At 43.7% G+C, this 24867-nt stretch overlaps 1 protein-coding gene across 1 annotated transcript in view; it reads right to left on the bottom strand.

The window, feature by feature from the left end:
* Nucleotides 1–24867, bottom strand: part of LOC145413732 (neural-cadherin-like) — a 301380-nt gene that overhangs the window by 192551 nt on the left and 83962 nt on the right. Inside the window, exons 2-3 of the mRNA XM_080283387.1 lie at nucleotides 10179–10412; nucleotides 7776–7951 (exon numbers count right to left, since the gene is read on the bottom strand). Of these exons, the coding sequence (XP_080139513.1) occupies nucleotides 7776–7951; nucleotides 10179–10412 (410 nt within the window). The remainder of the gene's footprint in view (nucleotides 1–7775; nucleotides 7952–10178; nucleotides 10413–24867) is intronic.

The following is a 24867-nucleotide window of genomic DNA, read 5'->3' as shown; positions in this document are numbered from 1 at the left end:
CACACATGCATACGCAAACACACACGCACACGGATATGCACATACACACTGACACATAAGCACATACACAGTTAGGACATGCACACAAACTCTCCTACACAATTACTGTAATATGCACGTACACCGTACCGACATACAGTCAGAGCACACACACACACACACACACACACACACACACACACACACACACACACACACACACACACACACACACACACACACACACACACACACACACACACACACACACACACACACATTTACTCACCCACTCACTCATTCTCTAACAAACACAAACACTGCATACATTTACAGTCACTAAATCGACATCACACACCCATACCCTGAAACGCAACACTACACCGAGATATACGACACACACACACACACACACACACACACACACACACACACACACACACACACACACACACACACACACACACAGATTCATATGTATGTTAATGTATGTATGTATGTAAAAATAGCTCATGGGAAACGACAAACTTGATCCAAACCAGAGAGGAGGCGGGCGGTGGAGGCAGGCACAGGGACAGAGGAAAAAGAAGAACAGGAAGAGGTAAGCAGAAGCGACAGGAAGGAGAGGAAGGTAGGAAGGTAAGATGATAAGCAGGCAAAAGTTAGGGGAACAAGAATGTAGGTTATTAAGGAAAGTAGACAGGCAAGAAGACAGACAAGGAAGAAGGTGGGTAGGCAGTAAGGTGGGGAGGTGAAAAGGCAGGCAGGTAAAAGGGTAGGCAGATAAGACGATAGGCGGATGAGAAGGTTGTATCTTCTGAAAAAAGCACTGCTGTATTTCACTATGTGGGTATGATTCCTGCTGCACTGATAGTTGTATAGTTACATTGACCACACGGACCTTACGATGCTTTCTACGTAGAGTAGGTGGGCAGGACAAAATAGACATGGAAAGATAGTCACACAGGCAAAAACACAGGCAGGCAGGTGGAATGGCAGGCAGATGGGCAGGTTAAAAGTCAGACATGTATAAAGCAGGTATGCAAGTAGATAAGTAGAAAGATTCAGTGCATAAAATAAAGACAGGTAGGCAGACAGGTGTACTGCCTTTAAATCAGGATGTTAAGTATGCAAGAAGAAAATGAGACAAACAAGGAAGATTTTTTCCTAATGTTAGAGCTTAGAGAGTCCCTTGTCAACTGAATGAAATTTGGAGTGTAGCCAGAAGAGAATAAAAAGAGGCGTTTCTGGAGTGAAAGGATTGAAGAGACAGTGACGTAACAGGCAGATACACGAGCACAATGGATTGTTTGGGAGCATGTACACCTGCGACAAGGCGGACAGGCAGAAAAACTCAGATAGGCTGACAGAGACAGACATGCAGGCAGACAAATACAGGCAGCAAGATAGGTAGATGAGGTCACACGGGCAACTGTGAAAGCAGACGAGTTAAGCAGGAAGGCAAGCACAAGCGGTAAACCAGGAAGACAGGCAGGAAACAGGTAAGTAGAGGCAATAAAGTAGGCAGGCAAGTGAGGGTAGAGGCAAGGAAACAAGCAGTGAAAAGAAAGAGGAAGGGCAGTGAGCGTGGGAAGAGTAGGTAGGCAAGGAGGGAAAGCCAGAGAAAGAATTAAGCAGTGCAAAGGAGGTGGGGGGGTAGTGAAGGTGAGAGATGCAGGTATATGGAGGAAGTTAGAATGATAGAGGAAGGCATATAAGTTAAAACTAGGCACGTAGAAAGGAGCAAGGAGACAGACAAACTAAGACAGGTAGAGACAGAAGGGTAGGCAGGCAGAGGAAGACAGAAACAGGGAGGTAGGAAAGCAGTGCAGAGGGAGCGATGGAGGCAGTGAAGGTGAGAGGAGAAGGGCAGTAGAAAAACTCATCTGGGAGTCTTGACACGCAAATGGCCCACTTGTAGGAGTATGCCTGTTTTTATGTCATCCCTCCCCTCCTCTCTCTCTCTCTCTCTCTCTCTCTCTCTCTCTCTCTCTCTCTCTCTCTCTCTCTCTCTCTCGATAACTTTGTCCCCCTCCATTTCTTTCCCTCTCTCTCCTCACTCCCCTCCCTTCCTCCCTCCCTCCCTATTTTCTCCACTGTCATTAGCTTTTCCTTCCTCCCCTCCTCTCTTTCATTCTTTCCCCCACCAACCGCACTAATTTTAATCATTCTGTTTTTCATTCTCCATTTTCCCTGCTTCCACATTTCACCCTCTCTGTCTCTCTCTCGCTCCCTCTTTTCAACAGCGTCTCTTTTATCAAACTTTTCCCAGTCGTTCGTAGTTCCTCTCCAATTTTTGCTGTCTCTTCGTCTGCATCTCTCTCTCTCTCTCTCTCTCTCTCTCTCTCTCTCTCTCTCTCTCTCTCCGAATGCTTCCATCAGCACTAACTACCTGTAACTAACCTAATCTACCCGTACTTAACCAACCTAATCTTGTTTGAGTGGCACCTTGATGACCTCCCTTGTAAGGTTTCTATGAAGTGGTTAGCTTTATTCTGTTAGGCAAGACCCCCCGCCAACTCATCGCCAGTCAGTATGTCTTGGTTTAACCCCCCCTTACTTGGCGGAGAGGACAGTGCTGGTGTGGAATGGTTTGTCTGGCTCATTCCTTAACCTTTTGCCCACCAGTGTCTCTCCCACCTGGATATTACCGTTTGGCGGAAGCGAAAACTGAAATGAAAGGGGCCTTATTTTTGCTAGGGATAATGTAGAGATCTCTGATTTCTTCACCGTTGTAGGTCTTGTGGAAGTAGCAAGAATGCAATATTTGACATCGTACTGAAGGAGGCCTAGGAAACTATTACAGTGTCATTAAGTCCTTTACATTCCTATCATGACCGTAAGAGCACAGAGCTATACTGCTTAATCATGGCATATAACGAAATATTGACCAGTCGCCTATCATGAGTGACATTGCATGGGGAATAAAACCCGATTACTCACCTGGTTGGAGTGCCTTAACCTTCAATCCCACCAGGTATCCATTTGATTGTATAGCCACTACCTAACGCAGTGTATTGTTTTCTTAGCGACACGATACCACCCGATTTGTTAATACAATTTCACCTGTAGTTTCTATTTTTTTTTATGTGTCCGACTCTGGGCAAAGGCTTTACAGCCTGCTCCCAAGGCCCAATAGTCCTCCCACATACCATACACCTCCACATGTCACCACTTCGGCGCTAACACCCACCGTCCATATTGAATACATGCTAGGGCTGTCTCATAAAGGACATGTATATTGGTAAATGGGGGTATTTTTACGACATGTCGGTGGGTCTTCTGGTAGATCAGTAAAGTCTGCTTTTATTAAATTCAAATCCTTAAACTGTTCCCTGCCCTAGCGGGGATTTGAACCTGGGTCCGGTAGGACTGCAGGCCACCTCTCTACCGACTGAGCTACGGCCAGGTTGCACTACATAATGTGAGATGATTGTGGGCATCCACACCTTCCACTGTGGCTCCCACCTGACTCAACATAACCTGTCATACCCAAAAATTATCTGATCTATTCTAAGAGGTGGTGGTCCAGTTGATAAAGCTTTGGCCTGGTAACTATGTGGTCACTGGTCTGATCCCGCCTGTTGCAGCGAACAATGTGAGGATCTGAATTTTGTCAACGTGGCTTTCACTGTTCTTCCCAAAAGGTGCACCCATCACGTCGTAGAAAAGTCCTGGCTAATACCATCACAGGGACTCTAACTGTGATACCCATAGCGCATTGTAGTACCAGTGGTGGGTACTAGTGCCCAAATGATGACGCGTTACGACTGGTGAGGACCAGGACTAAGTTGGTGTGTGGATAGTTGGACCTTAGGACGGGGTTTAGTAGTCTATGTACAGCGTTAAATGGATAGAAAAAGTAATTTAACAACTAAGCAGACCTAGACCTCACTACAGTAAGTTCACCTAGGAAGCCCAAACTCATCTGCTGAAATGGAGCTAAGTCAAAACAAATTTCATGTCTGTGTTTGTAGGTTCACCTCATTTAATCTAACCCAATCTAGCTCTGATTAATTACCAGCCTCACCTCACCTACCCTAACCTAATCTAACTTACTTCACCAAGCCAGAGTAATCTAGTCTAACCAATCCAAACCGAGCTTATCTTACTTAACCCAGGCTAATCTGTTCAAACCTAACCCTCCCTAATCCTAACCATCCTTAAACTCACCCCCAAATTTCCCCAACAATCAGTGGTTTGTGCGACCCCTGTTCTGTGCATTATTCCGACGTTTGCATGATGGGAGGGAATATACATCCCCCACCCCCATCCCCCCAAAAAAATGCTAGTATATTTGGTCCATTTTTGACGGCCATGTGCACTCGGCAGCACGGATTGCAAAGTTTCAACATGATTTTTACTTTTTTGGCGGCGGTGAGGGCTTAGTGTTAATTGGTTCTTTCGCTTCTGTGGCTACGATGTTTCCTGGATTCACTATTTCTGTCCCACGCCGTTATTTGCAACCGATGTCTCTCTTTGTTTTTCATAATCTGGTTTTCGTGCTCCTTTTTTTGGTGCTCTCTCTCTCTCTCTCTCTCTCTCTCTCTTCATCAAATACCCATAGCTTCCTCAGGCCACATCCCCACTGCCCACAACGACCCTCTCTCTTCACTGTCATCCCTCCCTTCCTCACCCATTTTTCCTCGTTTTCCTCTTCCTCCCCGTTCTTTCTCCAGTTCCTCCTTCCGCATTTACCTCTTCCTCCCTCCTCTTTCTCCTCTTCCTCCCTCCCTACAGAATCTCTTGTTTCTTCCTCTTTTATTCTCTGTTCCTTATAGACCTTTTTATTTGTGGTTATTCTTATTCTTGTCTTTCACTCTTTCACTAAATCTCTTTCGTCTTCTATTTGTAATCTCTCTCTCTCTCTCTCTCTCTCTCTCTCTCTCTCTCTCTCTCGCATTATTTTACCTCTCACGCCTTCTTCAAACGCAACACCTGTCTCTATTCCCATCTGTCTATCTTTCTCGCAAACCTCTCTCACAGTTCTTCCATTCCTGTCTCCAGTTTTTATCGTTCTCTCCCTGTCCCTTCTTTTCTCTTCTTCTTCCACTAATTAACTCTCTTAATCTTTGCTCGGAAATCTTGTATCCATCTTGTTTCGTTTTTACCTTCCATTTTTTCTCTTATATCTTCCTTTTTTCCCTTCCTTGTATATCACTATCTTGACCTTCCATTTCACTGTTCTCCCTCGTTTACTCAATCTTTTCTTCCTGTTGTCCGCTTCCCCTCTCTTCTTCTTTTTCCTTCTCTTTCGTTCCCACACCCTTTATACATTCCTTTTCCTTTGTTTATTTCCTTCTGCTTCCCTCTTTCTTTTCCTTCTCCTCCAATCTCTCCCTTTCCTCCCACCTAATCATCCCTATCTTTTTACCCATATTCACGTCGTTCCTTCTCGCTTACTTCCCATCTTTCCTTCCTAGATGAATTAGTCCTCTCCCTTTTATCCATTCCTCCCCAACTCTTTCCTTTTTCTCCTTATCTTTCCTCCCCACACCCCATTTTCCCTCTGTCTTTCCCCTTTCCTCTTTACTACTTTCCTTTCCCTTGCTTTTTCTCTTTATCTATCTAGAGCCGTCTTGCTTTACTATCCTGATCCTTCAGTATGTTGAATTAGATCAAATAGTCATAGTCTACTCTGTAACAGGCAGCCTCGAAAGGACCATAAGGTCTGTTGCTGTTTGCATTCATTTGTACTCCTTTTGCACTTCGCTTTCACCGCATTTATCATCCTTTCCATTCCTTATATACCTCGTCATCTTCATTTTCCTTTCCACTTCTCGCAGTTCTTCATTATTTTTATCATCTTTGTCTGTCTTCCTTTTTATCAACTTTTTTCCTTCCCCATCGCTCTCTTTCCTCGCTGTCTTCTTCCATCTCACTTTATCCTTTCTTGTTTTCATATTCTTTCCCCATTTCCTTCTGTTTTCTTCCCCATCCCTCTTCCCTTCTCATCTTTCCCACACGCCCTCTCATCTGTCCTTCCTCCCTGTGTTTCCCCTCTTCCTTTTTTTCCTCCCCATCTTTCCTTCCAGTCCTTTCCTTCTTTCCTCTCAGTCTTTCTCCATTTCCTTCCTTTTAGCTGCGCTTCCTCGACCATCCGCGCCTCTAACATTCCCTTCACCACAAATACCTTACCTTTTTCCTACCTTTTCTCTTCTTTCCTGAGCACCTCCATTTCACTCCTCACCTCACCTCACCTCACCTCTCCTGGCTGACCCAATAGGAGTGGTTGTAATCTGCTTCTCTGATCTTCTTATTCTGTTCTCCCCTCTTCTTCTTTTCCCTCTCCTTCACTTCTTCATCTTCCCTTCTCCTTTTCCGTTTCCCCTTCTGTACCCACCCATATGCCATTTTCCCTCCCTGTCTTTCCTTCCCACTACCCATTCTCCTTTTATTCCCTTCTTTCCTCTCTTTCCATTTTATCTTCCTACCACCGTTTTTCTCCCCTCCCTTACCCTTCCTGTCTCCCCGTATAAGCTTCGTTTTTCCATCCTTTTCATTCCACTCTTTCCCTCCTACATACTTTTTTCCTTTTTATTTCCCATTCTGTCTCCCCTTTCCACTTCTCTTTCCTTCCCTACCTCTTGTCCTACCTCGCTGCTCTGGTTTCTCCTTTTTTTTTTTTTTTTTTCACTTTGTTCAGTATTTTCCCTTCCCGCCTCCTTTTTTTCCTTCCTTTTCCCGTCTCTTCTTCCCCTTCTGCCTGCCTTTTCTTTTTCTTCTTTCCTTTCCTTTTCCCTTTGTTTTTCTTCTATTCTCGCCACCCACCCTTTTTTTTTCCTTTATTTCTTCTGCCTGTCTTTCCCTCTCACCTTATACTCCTCTTCCTGTTTTTTTCCTTCTGTTTCCTTCCCTCCCGCTCCCCTCATTTTCTTCCTCTTCCTGTCTTCTCTCATTACCTCCCTTTGGCCTCACAGTATTATCTTCCTACTTCCTCGGTTCCCTTTCTAGCTTTTCATATTAAAACGAAGTGCTGGGATGTACTGTTGGCTGCTGTGCTTTCCTACCTATCTTCCTTTTCCCCTTCCTTATTCGTGATACATTTCCCTCTCATCTCTCCTTTTTTCTCATTTCATTTACCCCATCTTCGGCTTCCATTTTCTGTCACTACATCTCACCTTCACTGTCCCCTCCCTCCACACTTTTTTTCATCGTAATTTTCCTGTCTGTTTTCCCTTTCCTCACGGTCTTTCTCCATATCTCCTCTTTGTCGATTTTTTCCCCATATCCACTTTTCCTCTTTATCTGTGCGTCCCGGTCTATAGAAAAGGTAGGTGGAGGTGTCGATATGGAGGAAATAGACTTGGCTGTATAGAGGAAGTTTGGGGCATCGGGACTGAAGAAGATGATAGAGGTGTCAATAAAAAAAAGAAAAAAAATAAAAGAAGATGCTGGCTCTTTCGATATAGACGATGTTAAAGTTGTCGCTTGCATTATAAAAATGATAGTCATTTAATTTAAGTTTAGGTGTCGTTTAGGGTAAGAGATGAAATTGTCGTATACCATGCAAAAGTAATTGGAAATATTTTGGTGTAGCAGAGGTCGGAGTTGTCGCTTACCCCATAGCAGAAACAGAGTACAGATGTGGTATAGAATAGAAGTCGCTTAGTAAGACACAAAAGAAGTTGTAATTATGTCGCCTTACGGAAGAAATGGTATCGTAGAGATGGAAGTTGAAATTGTCGTTTAGTACGGTATGGAGGAAGCTGCAGTTGTCGCTCACCCTACAGAAGAAGCAGTTGCAGATGTCGTTTAGTTAAGATACACGAGGAGAAGCTGTGTTTGTCTCTCACCCTGTAGAAGAAATAGTTGGATGTGTCTCGGTCGGCCGCGGTAATCTCAAGTATGGTGTCGTTGGTAGGAGGTCCATCCCCCCACGTCTCGTCCACCTCCAGCTCCCACATTTGTCGTGCCAGGCGGGGCGAGTTGTCGTTCACGTCGGCAAGGCGCACCACCACTGTACCCGTCCCTGTGTGCAGAGGAAGGAGGGTACATGGGTAGAGTGATGGATGGAAAGATGGATGGACAGACAGAGAGACAGAGTTGTATATACTAGCTGTTCAAATCCCTTCGAGTGAGTTGGGTAGAATGATGCATAAATAGACAGGCAAACATACAGACAAGCAGATAAACAGATAGACAAACAGACAGACAGACAAAAAGGCAGAGATATAGACAGATAGACGGACAGATAGAAAACAGCTAGTTAGGTAGATAGACAGAGCTGTTGTTCACGTCACCCAGGAGCACCAGCAGTGTTCCTGTACCTGTGAGGTGAGATACTGAGGCACAAGGGAATACAGAGGAAAGCAATGGGCAACAGACCAGTCCATCCTTTTGGCGATGTTTGTTATATGACAGGCTATAACTTACGTAAAGTGTTTGTGAGCCCAAGAGAAGGAGGAAGAAGCAGGACGACAGCGACACTAATATAAAGGCAGTAGGACTGGTAAACAGATACATACACATATACATACATACATACACAGACAGACAGCTAAGCGGACAGGCAGACAGACAGACAGGCGGAGAAGGACAAAACAGAGTCAGAGACAGATTACAGTAATTAAGAATGCAGGTGGGTAAATGAAGACCAGAATACAATATAATCAGTGAGAATGGGATGGAGGGATGAGGGAGAGGGCTGGCCAAATATAAGAACAGTTTGCATAATTAGAACGAGTGGAAATATGCCGAAAATAACCACACGCACTTAATGAACGAACTACATAATGACCTTTGAACAGAGCCACCCTAACCACAGTAATATAAGTGAGGGGGAGTAACTGAGATGAAATGCACGGGTAATACTTATGTTTGATAATATTAGGAAGATTATAGAGATATAGAATGTTAGGAAGGTTACAGGGTAGTAAAGACATATAATGAGACTTTATATACAGATCACGCTGCTACTGTACATCTCACACTGTTACATCTCATATTACCACTCCTCTTAACCGCATCTCACACTGCTACACCTCATACTACTAGTACACAGCATACCACACACACACACACACACACACACACACACACACACACACACACACACACACACACACACACACACACACACACACACACACACACACACACACACACACACACACACACACACACACACACACACACACACACACACACATACCTTCTCACTAGTTGCGTCGCACTCACCTAACACCACACACTTTCATATTTCTCTGTGCCACACTGCATCCTGCCACACCATACACTTTAACTCACACTATCACCCCTTACACTTCCTACACCATTTACATTGCCACACGATACACAGCTAAACCGCTAAGAGCAATACCACACACTACCACTCCTCAAAGCCCTACCTTACAGCATCACGCCTCCCTCACCTATTGAACCAAGACTTTTTTTCCAGTATCCAGAAGGCTACATCAGAACGTGAGGGGATATTGAATGGCTGGAGGGTAGGACGTAAATACTCGTGGTTGTATATACGTCAAGAATCTCAGGAAGCAGGGGATGAAATGAGACCGAGGTACTGTGCGTTGAAATATACTGGATTGTAAAATGCGAGGGTGGAAAAAAAAAAAAAAGAAAGTGTCGCACTGAGGAAATGTGTCAAAATGCTAAACTATGGGAACAGATTTTATAATGAAGAATGTACTGTATGTAGGCGTTGACTGGCAATATACATAAGTCTGAACCGATGCTGTGATTATTAGGAAAGACGAGAAAAACAGGAAAAATGTGGATATTTTTACAGCATAGGTGAAACTGTTTGAGGAAATCGCTCACGTTGGTATAAAAGTTAGAGAGTTAAAAGTGAGTGAGTGTGGTGGACAGTGTGAATGAAGGTGACTGCGTGTGTGAAGAATACGAGTATGAGTAAGAGTATGAAAGTCAGAGAGAATATAAAATGAATGCAGTATGAGAATGAGAGTGACTGTAATTGTGAGTGGATGTGAATGGGAGTGCGAGAGTAAAACTGAAAGTGTGTGTGTGTGTGTGTGTGTGTGTGTGTGTGTGTGTGTGTGTGTGTGTGTGTGCGTGTGTGTGTTAACATGTGTATAGTATGTAAGTGAAAGTGTAGGCGAAAGCGAGAGTAAGAGAACAAGGAAAAACAAGCCAAGAAAAAAACAACTCAAGCATGACCAACGAATCGCATCACCTTCCTTCCATCCTTCCTTCCTTCTTTTCCTCGGTCCTTCCCTTACCTTTAAGCCCTCCTCCGTCCGAAGCCACCACCTGAATGCTATACTCCGGCGTGGTCTCTCGGTCTAGGCAGCACAACGCCGTCCGCACCAGCCCCGTCTGAGGATCCACCGTGAAAATCGCTTCCCCTGTTCGTTCATGGATGACGTTCTTCTCGATGGAGTAGGTGAGGCGGGCGTTGGTGCCTTCTGATGCGTCGTCGGCGTCCCAGGCGGCTATCACCCCCACCGACAGGTCTGTGGGGAGGCAGAGTTAAATGGGTGTTGATTATTTGGGAGTCAGGTTGAGGAGGGTGTTGATCGTAGGGGAAGTAGGGTAGGTTAGGCAGGGGTTGATTGTAGGCGGGGCAGAGAATGTGTTAGGGAAGGGTTTACTGTAGGGGAGATTGGATTAGGCAGGGGCTGATTGTGGGAAAGACAGACAATGTAGCTTAGTTAGGATTTGTTTAGAGTGAACAGAGGGTAAGGCAGGTTAGGAGATGGTTATCTGCAAGAAAGAAGTAAAAAGGTAGGATTAGACAGGGGTTGATCGTATGTTTAGCAGGAATGGGCCAGAAATGAAGGAACCAACGATCATCTTATATATGTTAACTGTTCCTTATATATTTTTCCTGCTACCTCCAGACGATTTCATTCAGCCTAGGAGAAACCTTCTGTTGGAAAATTAATTAAACAATCTCCATAAACCTCTGCCATAAAGTAAGTCGATTCTGTATGGCTACCTCTAAACAACTTTAATTCAGCTCTTGTAACGAAGGGACTGAGCTAAGTTTTTAGAACAGGTAAATAAAGATAAAGGGAAAGGTATATTGGAAAGGGAGAAACAGATAAGGATGGAATGAGAGTAAGGTATAGACAGGAAATGATTAGAGAGTGTACCAGTGGAAGGGAGGGAAGGAATGAAGATAGATCAGGTTTAGAAAATATGGAAGGAACCTGGAATTAATTGTAGCATAGGCAGGGAATAGTGAGAAGGAGAGGAAGGCAGGGTTGGGAGGGCTGTGTGAGGGTGGCGCTGGCTGGAATGTAATGAAAGAAGGGGAAAGTGCGAACAAAATTAAAGGAACGTATGAGAGATAGAATTAAGTATGAGAGGATAGAGGAGATGGGAAGTGAATAGGTAGGAGACAGTAATAAGTACACCCGATTAAAAAAAAAAAAAAGTATCCGTGCACATTCCACGCGAAATAATCCGACACCTCAGACGATGGGTACTGCAAAATACCCCATGGACCGACCCCAAGTTTGTAGGCCTGCTGTTTTGGGGGATGTAATATATCGTTTGCTTGTACCATTTTCTTCATTATTTATAAGAAGTAATGTTATTATATGCGCATTTAGTTAATAATACCTTGGGCCATTGCGAGCTGTGTTGATCGTTTAGGTTTTTACATCAGTCCCCTCTTGTGCGATACACTTTTTGGCTCCTGTACGAATGATAGAAAGTGTGCAACAGGTGTAGAGGGAGGAGTTGTTAATATTCCTTTCCTTATTGCCTCATTTGCATATTCCCGCGTACATAATCAACGTGATGGAACCCCTGACACAGAATGAGAGACAGGTAGAAGTGATAGATATCTGCTGAAGAGAAAAGAAAAGGTAGGTAAGGACTGTAGGAGAGTAAGGCAGGTGGAAATATGATGTTAAATTCAGGTGGGAATACAAGATGAGGAAAAATGATTAATGTGAATAGGGATAAATATGAATGCAGTGAATCTGTGGTCCCATATTTTCTTAGCGCTCCCTTTCAAAGAAGCAAAATGTTAGGCAGCGTCTGTGCTATCAAGGTTGCGCCATGTCCCACTCCTCACTCACGCAGTGGTGAGAAAAACGTGCTGGATATCATTTATTTTGTTTAAATAAGACATCATACAGAGCTCCTGCTTTGATAGTCAGACATAATTCTAATCTGTAATAATAAAGGCGAGTGTTTGTATGTTTGTTACCTTAAACTCGGCTCCCTTAGGGTCTGCCCCCTCATATGATACATATTCTGAATCAGCATGATCCAGGGAGTGTTTTGGTATATAATTTATTGGGAGTAATTGTATGTTGAAAAGTTACATTAGGTATATTAGCCGAAGGCCCGATCAGCCCTCCGCAGGAGCTAGCCGAAAAAGTCCGCCCGGAGGGCGGACCTTTTCGGCTAGTAAGGAATAAGATGATCTTACAGTATTATCGACAGCACTAACATTGTATTAATAAATTAGTATGACCGAAAAAACAATCAGGAAAATAAGTAAGGGAATGGTAAGGGATTAAGCATCAGTAAGGGAAGACGAATAGGGGAGGAATGAAGAGAGAAAAGGGAAAGTAGTCTACAAGAAAACTGGGAAGAGAAGAGGGTGCGACGAAGACGGGGGAAGAGGGGGTTACTTATCTCTGCCCCACACGCGGCCTGAAGGTAAACACAGGCGGGCCTCCACTCACTCGTAGACACACAGTATTATACCACACCAATACTTTTATCTAATGCAGTTTGTCGTCCTCGCTACACGTCCCTAACCCTGTTGCCACCACAGATGCACCAGTGTTCCCTAGACCTCCGATGCCCCAGAGTAACACGGACGACTCACTCTCTCTCTCTCTCTCTCTCTCTCTCTCTCTCTCTCTCTCAACCGATTATCAAATCATTCCCATAACACATTTAAAGTTGACAAAACAATAATTCATTCTGAAGGTAAAGAAGTATCACCCAGAATATATAAAATAGGATGCAGATTAAAATAATGGATAAAAAGGCGATAATTGCTAATCAGATTTATTTATACAATTTCGAGTTGAACAGGGAAAAAAATCCACAGAAAAAATGGCATATTCTTTTCAGGGAGACTCAGGTGCGCTCAACGAGTTAGGAAAATACGATTGTAAAGAAATCTCGTAAAAAGACTGACCTCATCACCTGTCGCTAATTAATTTACGCAGAGGAAGCACACCTGACCCAATATGATACCTGGTAAAAGTCTCACCTGTGTTACGGTTAACTCTTTTTCTGTATTTCGTTTTTCTCTGTATGTTTGCCTGTCTATCTACCTGTTTTCGTATGTCTCTGTCTTTTGGTCTGTTAGTCTTTGTCTCAACATGCCTGCCTGCCTGCTTGCCTGGCTGTCAACTTGCAAGGCTGCTTATCTGTCATTCTCCCTGCCTGTCTCTATCTGTCTGTCTTAGTCAGTCAGTCAGTCAGCCTGTCTGTCTCCAATTCTAACTCTGTTACTCTTACCATTGCTCCAGCTCACTCTTACATTCGCACTGAATCGCAGGCAGACACCCAATCTCTCTCTCTCTCTCTCTCTCTCTCTCTCTCTCTCTCTCTCAGCACAGCATTACAGGTCCCTTTACGTCCTGGTACTTGGTCTCTGTCAAATTCCAACGTGAGGTTCTTGTATCTGTTTGTACGACACAAATTCTGGGAGCGGGTACAGGAATTCCGTTGACGAAAAAAAAGCTAAGATAGGAAGTCGAGGAATTGAGAGAGAGATAATAATAGATATGAACAAAGGTCTGATAGAAGAGAGATGTTTTGATGCGATTATCTTACACAATACCCTGTGGCGAAAGTGAATAAACGTGAGACAGACAGACAGACAGAGACAGAGAGATACATAGACCGATGGAAATGGAAAAGAAACTGGAATTTTCCATTTGAAAAAGTATGAGAAGGGATAAGAGACGTTTGAAGTAGAGAATACATTACACAATACCCCGGTAGAGAAAGCGATCGTGAGACAGAGAAAAGAAAGATACTGAGGCAAATTAAACTTAAAGGAAAAAACGAGAAAGCATTAAACTAAGTGACACAGCATTCTCTTACGTAAGATAAGTGAGAAAGGAAGAAAAAGACACAGGGGCAGTACAAGAGAAACCAGGCCGGCTTTATTTATCGTACACCAGCACCACACACAGCACTGACTGAGACAAGAATTGGAGAAATGGACAGACTGCAAGAGAGAGAGAGAGAGAGAGCAGGAGGGACGAAGCGGAAAGGAGAATGTAGGCAAAAAGCAGAGTGGTTTTAGGATTCGTAGCCATTAGCGTGCTCACTTCATTACCATAGCCATTTACTGACAGACAGATAGGGAGGCAGGCGGGGACACAGAATGGGGCAAAGAATAAGGCGGTAGAGGGACAGAGAAGGGAAAATGATAGGCGTTTTCTTTTCCGTTACATTATTTGCGTTTTTAGTATTCGTCCATAATTGAGGTGATGCAAAATGAGGTAGTGATTATGACGGGTAGGAATATAGATGAACAGAGAGAGAGAGAGATGGGGGAATTAGCCAGATGGTCTTTTTTGTCAGCATTCTTTTTCCGTCTCTACATAGTTGGAGTGACGGAGGAAGAATGAGACAGAGAACAAAAGAGTAGAAAGAGATCTGTCTGGTGGCCTCTCTTACCACGCCTAACGAAAGTAGTCTTAAAGAGATGAGTTAGGGATTTCTTTCCTTGGTCACATTCATCCTTGTTAGCAGTATGAGCTGGCAAAGGGATAGAGATGTAGGTGAAGACAGGGCCGTGGTAAATCAGGGAGAAACAATAGGAAAGACAAGGAAAAAAAAATGAATCAGAAAAGGAGGATGTAAGGAAAGTCAAATGAAGAAATTTTGCAAGCGACTATTAGCCCATTGAGCGGGAGGGTTTATTTTCTCATTTCTGTCTTACGCTATTGAATCAGAGTCGAATTATGTGAGAGATATCTTTCTGAATGTGGTATTAGCAGACTTCACTAACCTTTCAGCCCGAAGACGTCTTTTGAAACTTTATACTGATCAATGCTAGACTATTTTACCTTAGTACTAAAAGACTAACCTTTAATAACTAATAAAATAACAATTAATAGGAGCATAATAAACAGGAACAGAAATAAAGTTAGGGTAAAGAAGTGGAGCAAAATGCAACAGAAAACAAAGAGAGGCATAGGTAAGGTAAAGGAATGAAACAACAAAAGACAGATAGAGAGCTGAAATAAAGAAGGCGATGGAACGTAATAAAGATAAAGGAGGGAGGGGCGGGATGCGACAAGGAAAAAGAAGAACAAAGAGAGGCAGAAATAAAGTAAGCGATGTGTGAGAGAGAGAGAGAGAGAGAGAGAGAGAACTACGGAAGCCTCTTGGAGATAATGGGAGGGTATTATCTCCCCTACATTACCATACTCGTTTACGCCTTCCTAGATAGCGAGGAGCACGTGGGTGGGGGGGGGCGAGGAGAGAGACTGATAGATAGGTACATACATACATGCATACATACATACATACATATATGGACATAGACATACATACGTACATATATACATGCATGTATACACTGAGAGAGAGAAAGAGATAGACAGACAGACAAACAGACAGACACAGACAGAGGAACAGGAATTTGGTGAAGGAAGGAGGGGGAGAGGGAGAAGGAGCCGGGAAAATGAGATGAGGGAAATTACAGCAGGGGGATATAACCTACCCCTACTTTGCCCCTCATTACCATACTCTGACACACACATACACACACACACACACACACACACACACACACACACACACACACACACACACACACACACAACTTCCTTGCCACACCCCTCGTTCTCTCTCTCTCTCTCTCTCTCTCTCTCTCTCTCTCTCTCTCTCTCTCTCTCTCTCTCACTTGCGTAACCTAGGCGTCTGTGCAGCCTGCCTTTATTATGATTAGTCGACCGTATTCATCTCACTGGGAACCTTGATGGATGAGTGGTGGGGAGGTGATGAGAGAGAGAGAGAGAGAGAACTGAACGAGGCGAGGCAATAGCAAAGACTTGGAGTGTAAAATACGAGACAGATGAAATAAGAAGCGGAAAATTTATTGAATTGAAAATGTTGCAAGGATCTTAAAACGGACGAGGAAAACAAACTCATTGATGCCAGATAACGGAAGAGGAATGGGGAAGGGGAGAATAGGGAAGGGAGGGAAGGAGGAAGAGAATGAGGGAGGATGGAAGAGGAAATGAGTGGAAGAGCAGAATGTCAGACGTGAAAGAAAAGGTCAATGTTAGTTGACTATTTTCGGCTTTGAAGGCAACTGGGAGATGCGAGTGAAGCACACACACACACACACACACACACACACACACACACACACACACACACACACACACACACACACACACACACACACACACACACACACACACACACACACACACACACACACACACACACACACCCTCTCTCTCTCTCTCTCATGTCGACTTCCAGACCCCATGCCTCATTAGTTTCTCATCACCTCTCCACTCTTCCTCTCCTTCATCATGTTCTGAACAATCTCACTAAACTTCTTTTTCTTCCCCATTCTTTTCACCATTCCGCTGTCCATTCGTTTTTCCTTGCATCACCCCAATCCGCTGTACCCCTTCATTCTCTTTTCCTAATCTTGATTCGTCTCACCTCTTCATTATCACATTCATTTATCCAAATTCCTTTCCTTCCTCGTAACCTTTACATAATCCCAGCCATCGTCGTTATTGCCATCTGTAATTTCGCGCAACTTTATGCCAGGGGAGAAATGCTGCAACAGCCCACGTATTCTCTGCATATCATAAAAGGTGAAGCAGGGATAGGATACTCCCCTTCTTGTATTCCCATAGGTATGTGACGATACCACTGTCCCTCACCTGTGGTCCAAGCATTCGGGTGGTTCTTACGATTCACGACGTTGGAGACTCAGGTAAGATTTTTTTTTTCCATTCTGATTTACTGTAATTATGCAAATTATTGCAGAGCCTATTACGTATCTCTCCACGTGATGTGAGCATGGAAATCAGGGTTAGGCTGGTGAGGATAATAATCCAACCCTCATCACGCTCACATCTCTTTAATCCACGCCATCTCTTCCTCATTACATCACTTTCACCCAGGCCGCTGCTTCCTCGTCTGGCGCTCCCCTTCGAGACCCTGGGCCGCCCTCCACACTAGTTAGGTATTCAGATCAGCTCGGGGCGTAAATGTCGAGGCGTCGGAGGAAACCGTCTAATGGGGTTCTGGGAAGGAGGTGCATCGGCCTGAGTGGGAGGCTTGAGTAATTGCTGCATGATACGACGCGGGGAGTGAATGCTAATTGGTCTGCCTAAGGGTGTTTTGTTCTTCTCTCTTTTTTTTTTTTTCTTAATAAATGAGATGGTGTTTTGATCTGTAGAACATACTTTTTATACGAATCAAAAGGACCAAGAGCTCATTGCCTGCAAAATTTCTCCCTCACGTGGGAAACAAAACAAGAAAGAACTGCATTCATAACCCGTGCATTTCAAGACGCCTGGACAGCAGCGGACAAGCATAGGTTTTTGGCAGAACTAAAGATGAACGACTGAGGAAGAATATTCCAGAACTGTCCAGTGATGTTCATAAAAGATGGAAGGAGGTAGACAGAGAACGAGTGGGCGAGTGTGACGATAAGTGCTTTGCCCTCCTATACTTTCTGTCTACCAGAGAATTTCCTTTGCTGAGTAGAAGAGCCTGGTGTTAGTTGGATTTTTTATGCATTCAGCATAAACCCAAGGATGAGAGACTGCAGAATGTTTCCTTTAATAAGAAAACTGAAAAAAGAGCAAGGTATATGCAATAGCCATTAATTTCGAGATGCCTCACACCTTGCATTTAAAAGACTGAAAGTCATAGGCAGAAGGAAGACAGAATACGTCTAAAAATACGAGTATTTCTGTGCAGCGAAAGTGTTAATCAGGATAGTTTATTGCCTGATTACTGTCAGGGACTTCCATCGGCCGAATCGTAACATCAACAGCAGCTTATTTCATCTTCTTACTACTTCATCTCTTTTCAGTAACAGTACCAAAATATCGCGGGTTTGCCTTTCCCACGGCCACCTCCAGTTTAATCTCACGATCCTGAGACGGCGATGAAAACATTCATCTTTGGTGCAGATTTTCCTCCCAGTCACTTAGATACGAGGGAGACAGAACTGTACGTAGAGATAATTTTGGAGTGAGAATGATCCGGTGTTTGATGAGGCATTCTGGTTTATGTGGAAGAACTGTTGGCTTGATTTTTTCTTTGCTTTACTGGTGCCTCGGGCGAGAGAGAGCAGCACGAGAGACAGACGACGAGGAGCGCAGATTGATTATGGATGCTGAAACCGTCTCGTGTGTTCTGTTTTACTTAGCTCTCTCTCTCTCTCTCTCTCTCTCTCTCTCTCTCTCTCTCTCTCTCTCTCTCTCTCTCTCTCTCTCTCTCTCTCTCTCTCTCTCTCTCTCTCTCTGCATAACACTCTGTCTGTCTCTGTCCGTCCATCCATCCATCCATCGCCTGAATATCTATCTGTCTATTCATCCATCCATCCATCCAATCTCTGAATCAGCGTCCTGTAAGGGGTAGCCTCGACAAAGGAATTTTTCATTTTTTTGTTTTCTCTTTTTCATTCATTCATTCATTCATTCTTTCTTTCCTTCTTCTTCATTTAAGTGGCACTTCAGGAGTGTGTCAGTGCCATGTAAGACGGACGACAAGGAACGCAGATTAATCATGAATACTGAAGCTGCCTCCCCTGTGACATCTTCCGGGTTACTGCAGAGTTACGTGTTGGAACAGAGTTTTTACTGCATAAGACATAAGCTTCGTTGAACAAAGTGATTCTAGGAGCAGAATTTTACCCAGTCTTTGTGCTGTGGTTAAGTCGACGTTGTGCGTAGTTAGTGTTGGTTTTAGAAGAGGATTATGCGAGTATATGAAAAATGTGTTGTTATCTAGTTTTGTTTCTTCTGGCTCACAGGGACATTCTTCGTACTCCCAAAGACAGAGACATCGATGGACGCAAATCGAGTTTAGTTTTTATCTAATCGGTGAACTAACAATGAACTGCATTACGGCAAGTACATTTGTTACTCTTTTTCTGTGTGAAGAAGCTGTTGTTTATGTTAACTTCTCTTGCCTGGAACGTTTCAGATGTATATGGGTGTCGTGGAAGACACAAGCGACAGTGAGTGCAGACTAAATATGGATGCTAAGACTATCTCTCATATCACTGTCGGTAGATTATGTAGGGATGTTGCTGTTACACCTATTATCCTTTAAAACATTTTCTTCGTAACCCTTAAACACAGAGCCTTTATATGCATTTAGCCTTGGTCTACGAGCTTTTCTGTATCCCAGACCATCCCTAAAGTAGGGTACATGCCATCGACGTCATATTCTAGTACCGGGTATACTACCGATTTCGCCACATTCTTCTGTGATAAAACTGCCTGCATCTAGAATGGCATAGCTGATTGGCTTGGTTTTCTTGAGGAGGGGATTCGTTTTCCCGCTAGATAGAATCTCCATTCCTTTCTTAATCTAACAACTAAAAGCAACTAAATTTAGTGTTATTTATGGGCTGTGAAAAACAGCTGGGTAATACTACAGACCTTCATTATATAAAAAACTATTTATTAGGGTATTCATGTTTTCCGAGATGTGCTGAAAGGTAGATGGAATAAGTCAGTAGACACTCAGCGTAGGGAAGGCGCCGGCACAATCATTGGCCTTAACACATAAAACTCTTGTAACTCGCAGACACAGATGTTAAAAAAAAAGTGAAAAAAAAAAAAATATATATACTTTATTAAGTGTATAAAAATATAGGGATGGCACCGTGCTAAGACCCATAGGAATTAGGTGGAGGCACTATGTATGCGAGGCAGGGACGATGCAATAGTAAGCACATGTAACCCCATCCCTGTGTGTGTGTGTGTGTGTGTGTGTGTGTGTGTGTGTGTGTGTGTGTGTGTGTGTGTGTCATGATGGTGTAACATTTATATAACCATATGTGCACTTAAAAATAAAAAAGGCATGAATGTGGTATAACTATACCATGCGGTGCATATAAGTAGGCAACTAAAAAAATGTAGGGATGAGGCCATTATCGCTGTCTGGCCTGCATATTAGGCCCACCTAGCTGCTATGTTTTTTGGCACTGTACTGGCCCTACAGTTCAGTAAACTATGTAAAGTGTTTTTTTTTTATATACATATATACATGTCATACTCTAATCAGGTTTTTATAGAACAACTGTTGTTTTGATCGACGTTTCTTTCCAGTGGCGTGGATCACAAGCGTCAGGAAACACAGATTGATTGGGGTACAGAATTTTACCTTGTCGTTGGACTTTGACTGACACTAACTATATGTAAGTATTTTCGCCTCTATAAGACAATATTGCAGATAGTTTCATTTCAAGAATACAGTTTATTTAGGGTGTCGTATGTAATTCAAGTTTATATTTGAAAGCTATTATTTTGATTTTTTCTTTCTGTTGGCGTTTGAGGAGTGTATCGCACCACGTTGGATATTAGCAGCGATGAACACGGATTGAATTTAGATTTTTACCCTGTCGCTGAGCTATGGGTGAGCTGAGCAGCCGGCATATAGATATTTCCCCGTCCCGCCTCCCCCAGTGTGTCGGTACGAGAGTTATTTCGGTGAGGGGCTAGGGAGTGGCGCGATGAATACAGATTGCTTTCCCGGCTGGAGTTTTAGCACTGGCTGTATAGACGAGGGGGACTGCTATGCCGGTGTCTCGGAGTTTTCTTCATGTCGGTTTGTCGAGGATGCAGTGTAGTAGCTTGGAGCTTTTACGTGTGAGCTTTGTAGAGATAGTTCTTAGCGTTTTGACCGTTAGAGATGTCCAGTGGCTGATTTATAAGTCGAGAATAAATGAGCGAATGAATTATTTTTTTTAGGCCGACTAGCATACACTTGACATGGCAGGGCAGGTCTGTCTATTACAGGTAAGACATTTAAGCCGTTTTATGAGTCCTGCAGGCCAGTTAATTTGGAGGTCTGAAGGAGATAATTTCCTGTCACTGGAATAATGACTCGCCTTCACTCAGTGCTACACGTATGGGTAATATATGTGTGAGGATTTTCCGAGTGCAGGGTCAGAAGTGAATGTGAAACTGTGTCATGCTGGAGTGGAGTGGTTGTGGGTGAGTTTGTGTCGCTGTCATAGGAATTTAAACAGAGTGCGAACATTGTGGGAATACATGTATGGACCTACCGCACTGGTACACCCACATACTCCCTCCCCCCAGCTGGGACCATTTTAAGGTGCAGATGACCTTTAGGACAAACACCCCGACACTTCTGACCACCGGAAGTGTGATAATGAAAGAAAATAGTTTAAAGATGATGTGCATGAGAGAAAGTGGTGGGGTTGTATAGAAATAGGAGAACCGGAAATTGATCGAAATAATACAGCTGGAAGGTGAAAGTAAAAAAGAAAAATAAGACGAAAAGAAAAGAGAGAGAGAGAGAGAGAGAGAGAAAGAGAGAGAGAGAGAGAATCCTTTGATGCCTCAGTGATGATTGATTCCCGGTGCTGTCAGTGACGCCATACGAGGTGACACGGAAGGCCTGGGGTGACACCTCGACACGATAAGCATCACCCCCCCTCGCCACCCAAACACCCTCTCTTTTCGTAACACTGTTTTCTCTCAACCCTTCAGTCAGTCCTCTCCCTTTTTCTCCTCTCCCTCTCCTCTCCTCTCCTCTCCTGTCCCCTCCTCTCCTCTCCTCCCCTCTCCTCTCCTCTTCTCTCCTCTCCTCTCCTCTTCTATGCTTCATCTTTCCTCTCCTCTCCCTCTCCGTACCTCTCGTTTCCCGTTTAGGTTTTCATCCCTCACATTCTCCCTTTACTCGCACCACCTCTGTTCTTAAATCTCGCTTTCTCTCATTCCCTGCACCTTTCTTCTTAACCCCCTTTCTTCACCTCCTCTCTCCCTTTCTTTCTTTTTCTCCACCAGCGCTTTCTTCAGTTATCCAGCCTTCCTCAGCCTTGCATTCTTCTTTCAGTAATATCTCCCCCTACTTTACAGCACCCCATTTCTTACTTCTTGCTTTCTGTCAGCTCCGAAGCCTCCCATCGTTACCTTTTCTTCTTCAGACTCCTTATCTCTCTTTCCTTCCCTAATTCTTCATCATTTTCTACCTCTCTCTCCTTTTTTCTTTTAATACTTCGTGTCTCACTCACACCACCGATTTCTTGCACCTCGCTTTCTCTCTCTTAACCACTCCAGCTCTTTTCCTCAGTCTCCTTTTTCCCTATTTGTATCCTTTCTCCTCTCCACCAGTCTTTCATTCATCGAAACTCTCTTAACCTCGCCTTCATTCCTCACTAGTTCCACAACCTCACACACACTATTTCTTTTCTGGCTTTCTTTCAACTCCTCTATCTTGCTTCCTAAACTTTTCTCCCCTAATCTTTCATCACTCCTTATCTTTCCTTAAAACCTCTTCTCTCAGTCCCTTCATTTCAATCTCTCCTCCCGTGATCTCTTCTGCCCAGTCCCTTGTCTTACTCCCGGCAATCCTACCCTCGCATCTCTAGCCCCTCGTTCTCTCAGCCCCCTCATCTTCCCTCTTACTTCCTTCTCTCCCAGCGTCCCCTTTCCTCGTATCCTTTTACTCGAGCTGTCTTTTATCCCTCTATCCTCGCTCAGCACCTCCATCCTTTCACTAGACTCCTTCTCCCTTATACTTACTCTTCCTTCCGACACAGTTTCTTTCATCCCTCCAAGCGCTCTCTCTCTCTCTCTCTCTCTCTCTCTCTCTCTCTCTCTCTCTCTCTCTCAGTCATCCCGACTTTCTTTTCTCAACTTCTCTTCCTGTCCTCTTTTTCTACTTATCGGCAAACTCTCAACCTCTCACTCCTCCATTTTCTTCTTTCTTACGGCACTCATGGGATGGTGCTAAGTCGTGTCAGTGGAGCCATAAGGAAGAGCAGTGAACACGATATGGAATTCTAATGCGCAAACTATTCCCTGTAAGAGCCGGGATCACACCCTCTACCACTTAGTCCCCAGCACATCACTATCCACTCCAGGTAATTCGTAGGGCCAAACATCATGTTCTGTCGCTGGAGAAATGACGCACACCTTCCCATTGCAACACGCATAGGTATAGATGTGACTTTGAAGTGTTCTGTGAGAAGCGCAAGTGGGAATGTGGTCTGTTGGAGTGTCAGTATTTGCGACAGGGAATCTACTGTACATGCTACCAAACACTGAACTCCGGATCTCCTGTTTTGCCATCAGTAACGTTATGTGTTGGCTTATTATACCGAAACCACATATATCTGACGCTTTGGCTTTTCCTTCATGTGTTCAGCAAAACATGTAAAAGAAACTATGTCTGTTACGGAACATGAAACTCGACCCAAGTAATTTCTGCCTTTGTTTGTTTACTACTCTTTCGTGGATGTCTTTTAGGATTCTGAGGTTCCATTAATACGAGACTAGGGATATTAGACGGATAATTAATGACACAGTTATCCTCGGTTCACGAGTGTCTAAATGGGAAGCTGTGTGTGTGTGTAAAAAAGCCCCCTTCTCCTCTAATGACTTCTTAGTGGCTCATAATAAGCACTAGTATGGTGAGTATAATTAATGATGGGTGTGTGTGTGTGTGTTTTTTTTTTCACCGTATATTAAAAAAAAAAAAAGAGGAAAGTAACTCGCATTCATTAATCACAGAAACCTACCTCGCCTTTTTTTTTTTTTTTTTTTTTTTTTTTGAGTCATTAGTTGCCTCATCATTAATTATGAATTTCCGCGGCTTGAAGGAGGGATGAAGGTGGGAGGGACTGAAGAAGAAAGATGGAGTGGCTGAGTGAGCAAGAGAGAGAGAGAGAGAGAGAGAGAGAGAGAGAGAGAGGTCGGAAGCTCATTAGGTAAAAATAAAGATGCAGCTAAAGGTTGAAAAATAAATGGGTTGAATAAAGGAAGAAAGGGAATGGGGTAAACAAAGGATCGAGTGGCAAAAGAGTGATGAAAACAGAATGGAGGACGATGCTGAAGATGAGAAGAGCAAAGAAGGAAGAAGAGCTAAGGAAGGAGGAAAAGATTTGTAGAGGAATGAGGGAGTTTGGTTGCAGGAAGTGGGTGGGTAAGGGAGGGAGGAGGAGGCTAGTGGATGTGTACTGGAGACCCTTCACCCTGAGTACGTCTAGTTTGGGTTGATTCTTGCTGCCTCTAGAGAATTGTATCCAGTTAAGGGGCGAGGTCTTGTAGTGAAAGGGTTAGTGGGCACTGTATCTTATCCCTGCAGATCAAAAAGTCTACCCGAAGCTGAGTAAAATCGTCTGGAGATCGCAAGAATACAGTGCGAAAAACGTCATCGTAGTGAGGAGATTAAGCCCTTTCGGTGCACTGGGAGACACCTGGGCATTTTCTCGAGCCTAACACTGGACGATTTTGTTCAGCTGAGAGAAATCCCGCCAGTGAGATGGTTTAAAATGATATTTCTTAACATTTTAGTTGTACCGGACACACTTGGGTATATTTTCATGCCATTTCCAGACGATTTTATTCAGCTGAGAAGGATCCAGACAATAAGATGGAGAGTTTGAGACGGAAAGGGAAAAACGTATCGTGAAATTATCAAAGAATCGTGGTTGAAGGGGGAAACTGGAGAGGAAAATAAGGACTAAGAGAAGGAGCGAAGACGGAAAGAAGAGAAGGAAAAGATGTGGACGAAAAAGGTTGTATTGTTATAAGACACTATAATCGTACCCTGGATTAAGAGAGTGTGGTGTATCTGAGGTGGAGGGAAGAAGGGGAACGGAGCATGAAGGAAAGAATGAGGGGAAAAAAGGAAGGATTGAAGGAGGTAGGGAAAGAGGGAAGGAAGGAAGGAAGGACCTATTAATTTAGAATGAGTTTGGAAAGAGGGAGCAAAAGATATGAGAGA

This window comes from Coenobita brevimanus, chromosome 97 (assembly GCF_032717465.1).
Source record: "Coenobita brevimanus isolate Jiangsu-jjx chromosome 97, ASM3271746v2, whole genome shotgun sequence".
In the NCBI taxonomy this organism is placed as follows: domain Eukaryota; kingdom Metazoa; phylum Arthropoda; class Malacostraca; order Decapoda; family Coenobitidae; genus Coenobita; species Coenobita brevimanus.
Note: the sequence above shows the minus strand (reverse complement) of the source record. Positions and strands in the feature narration are given on the sequence as shown.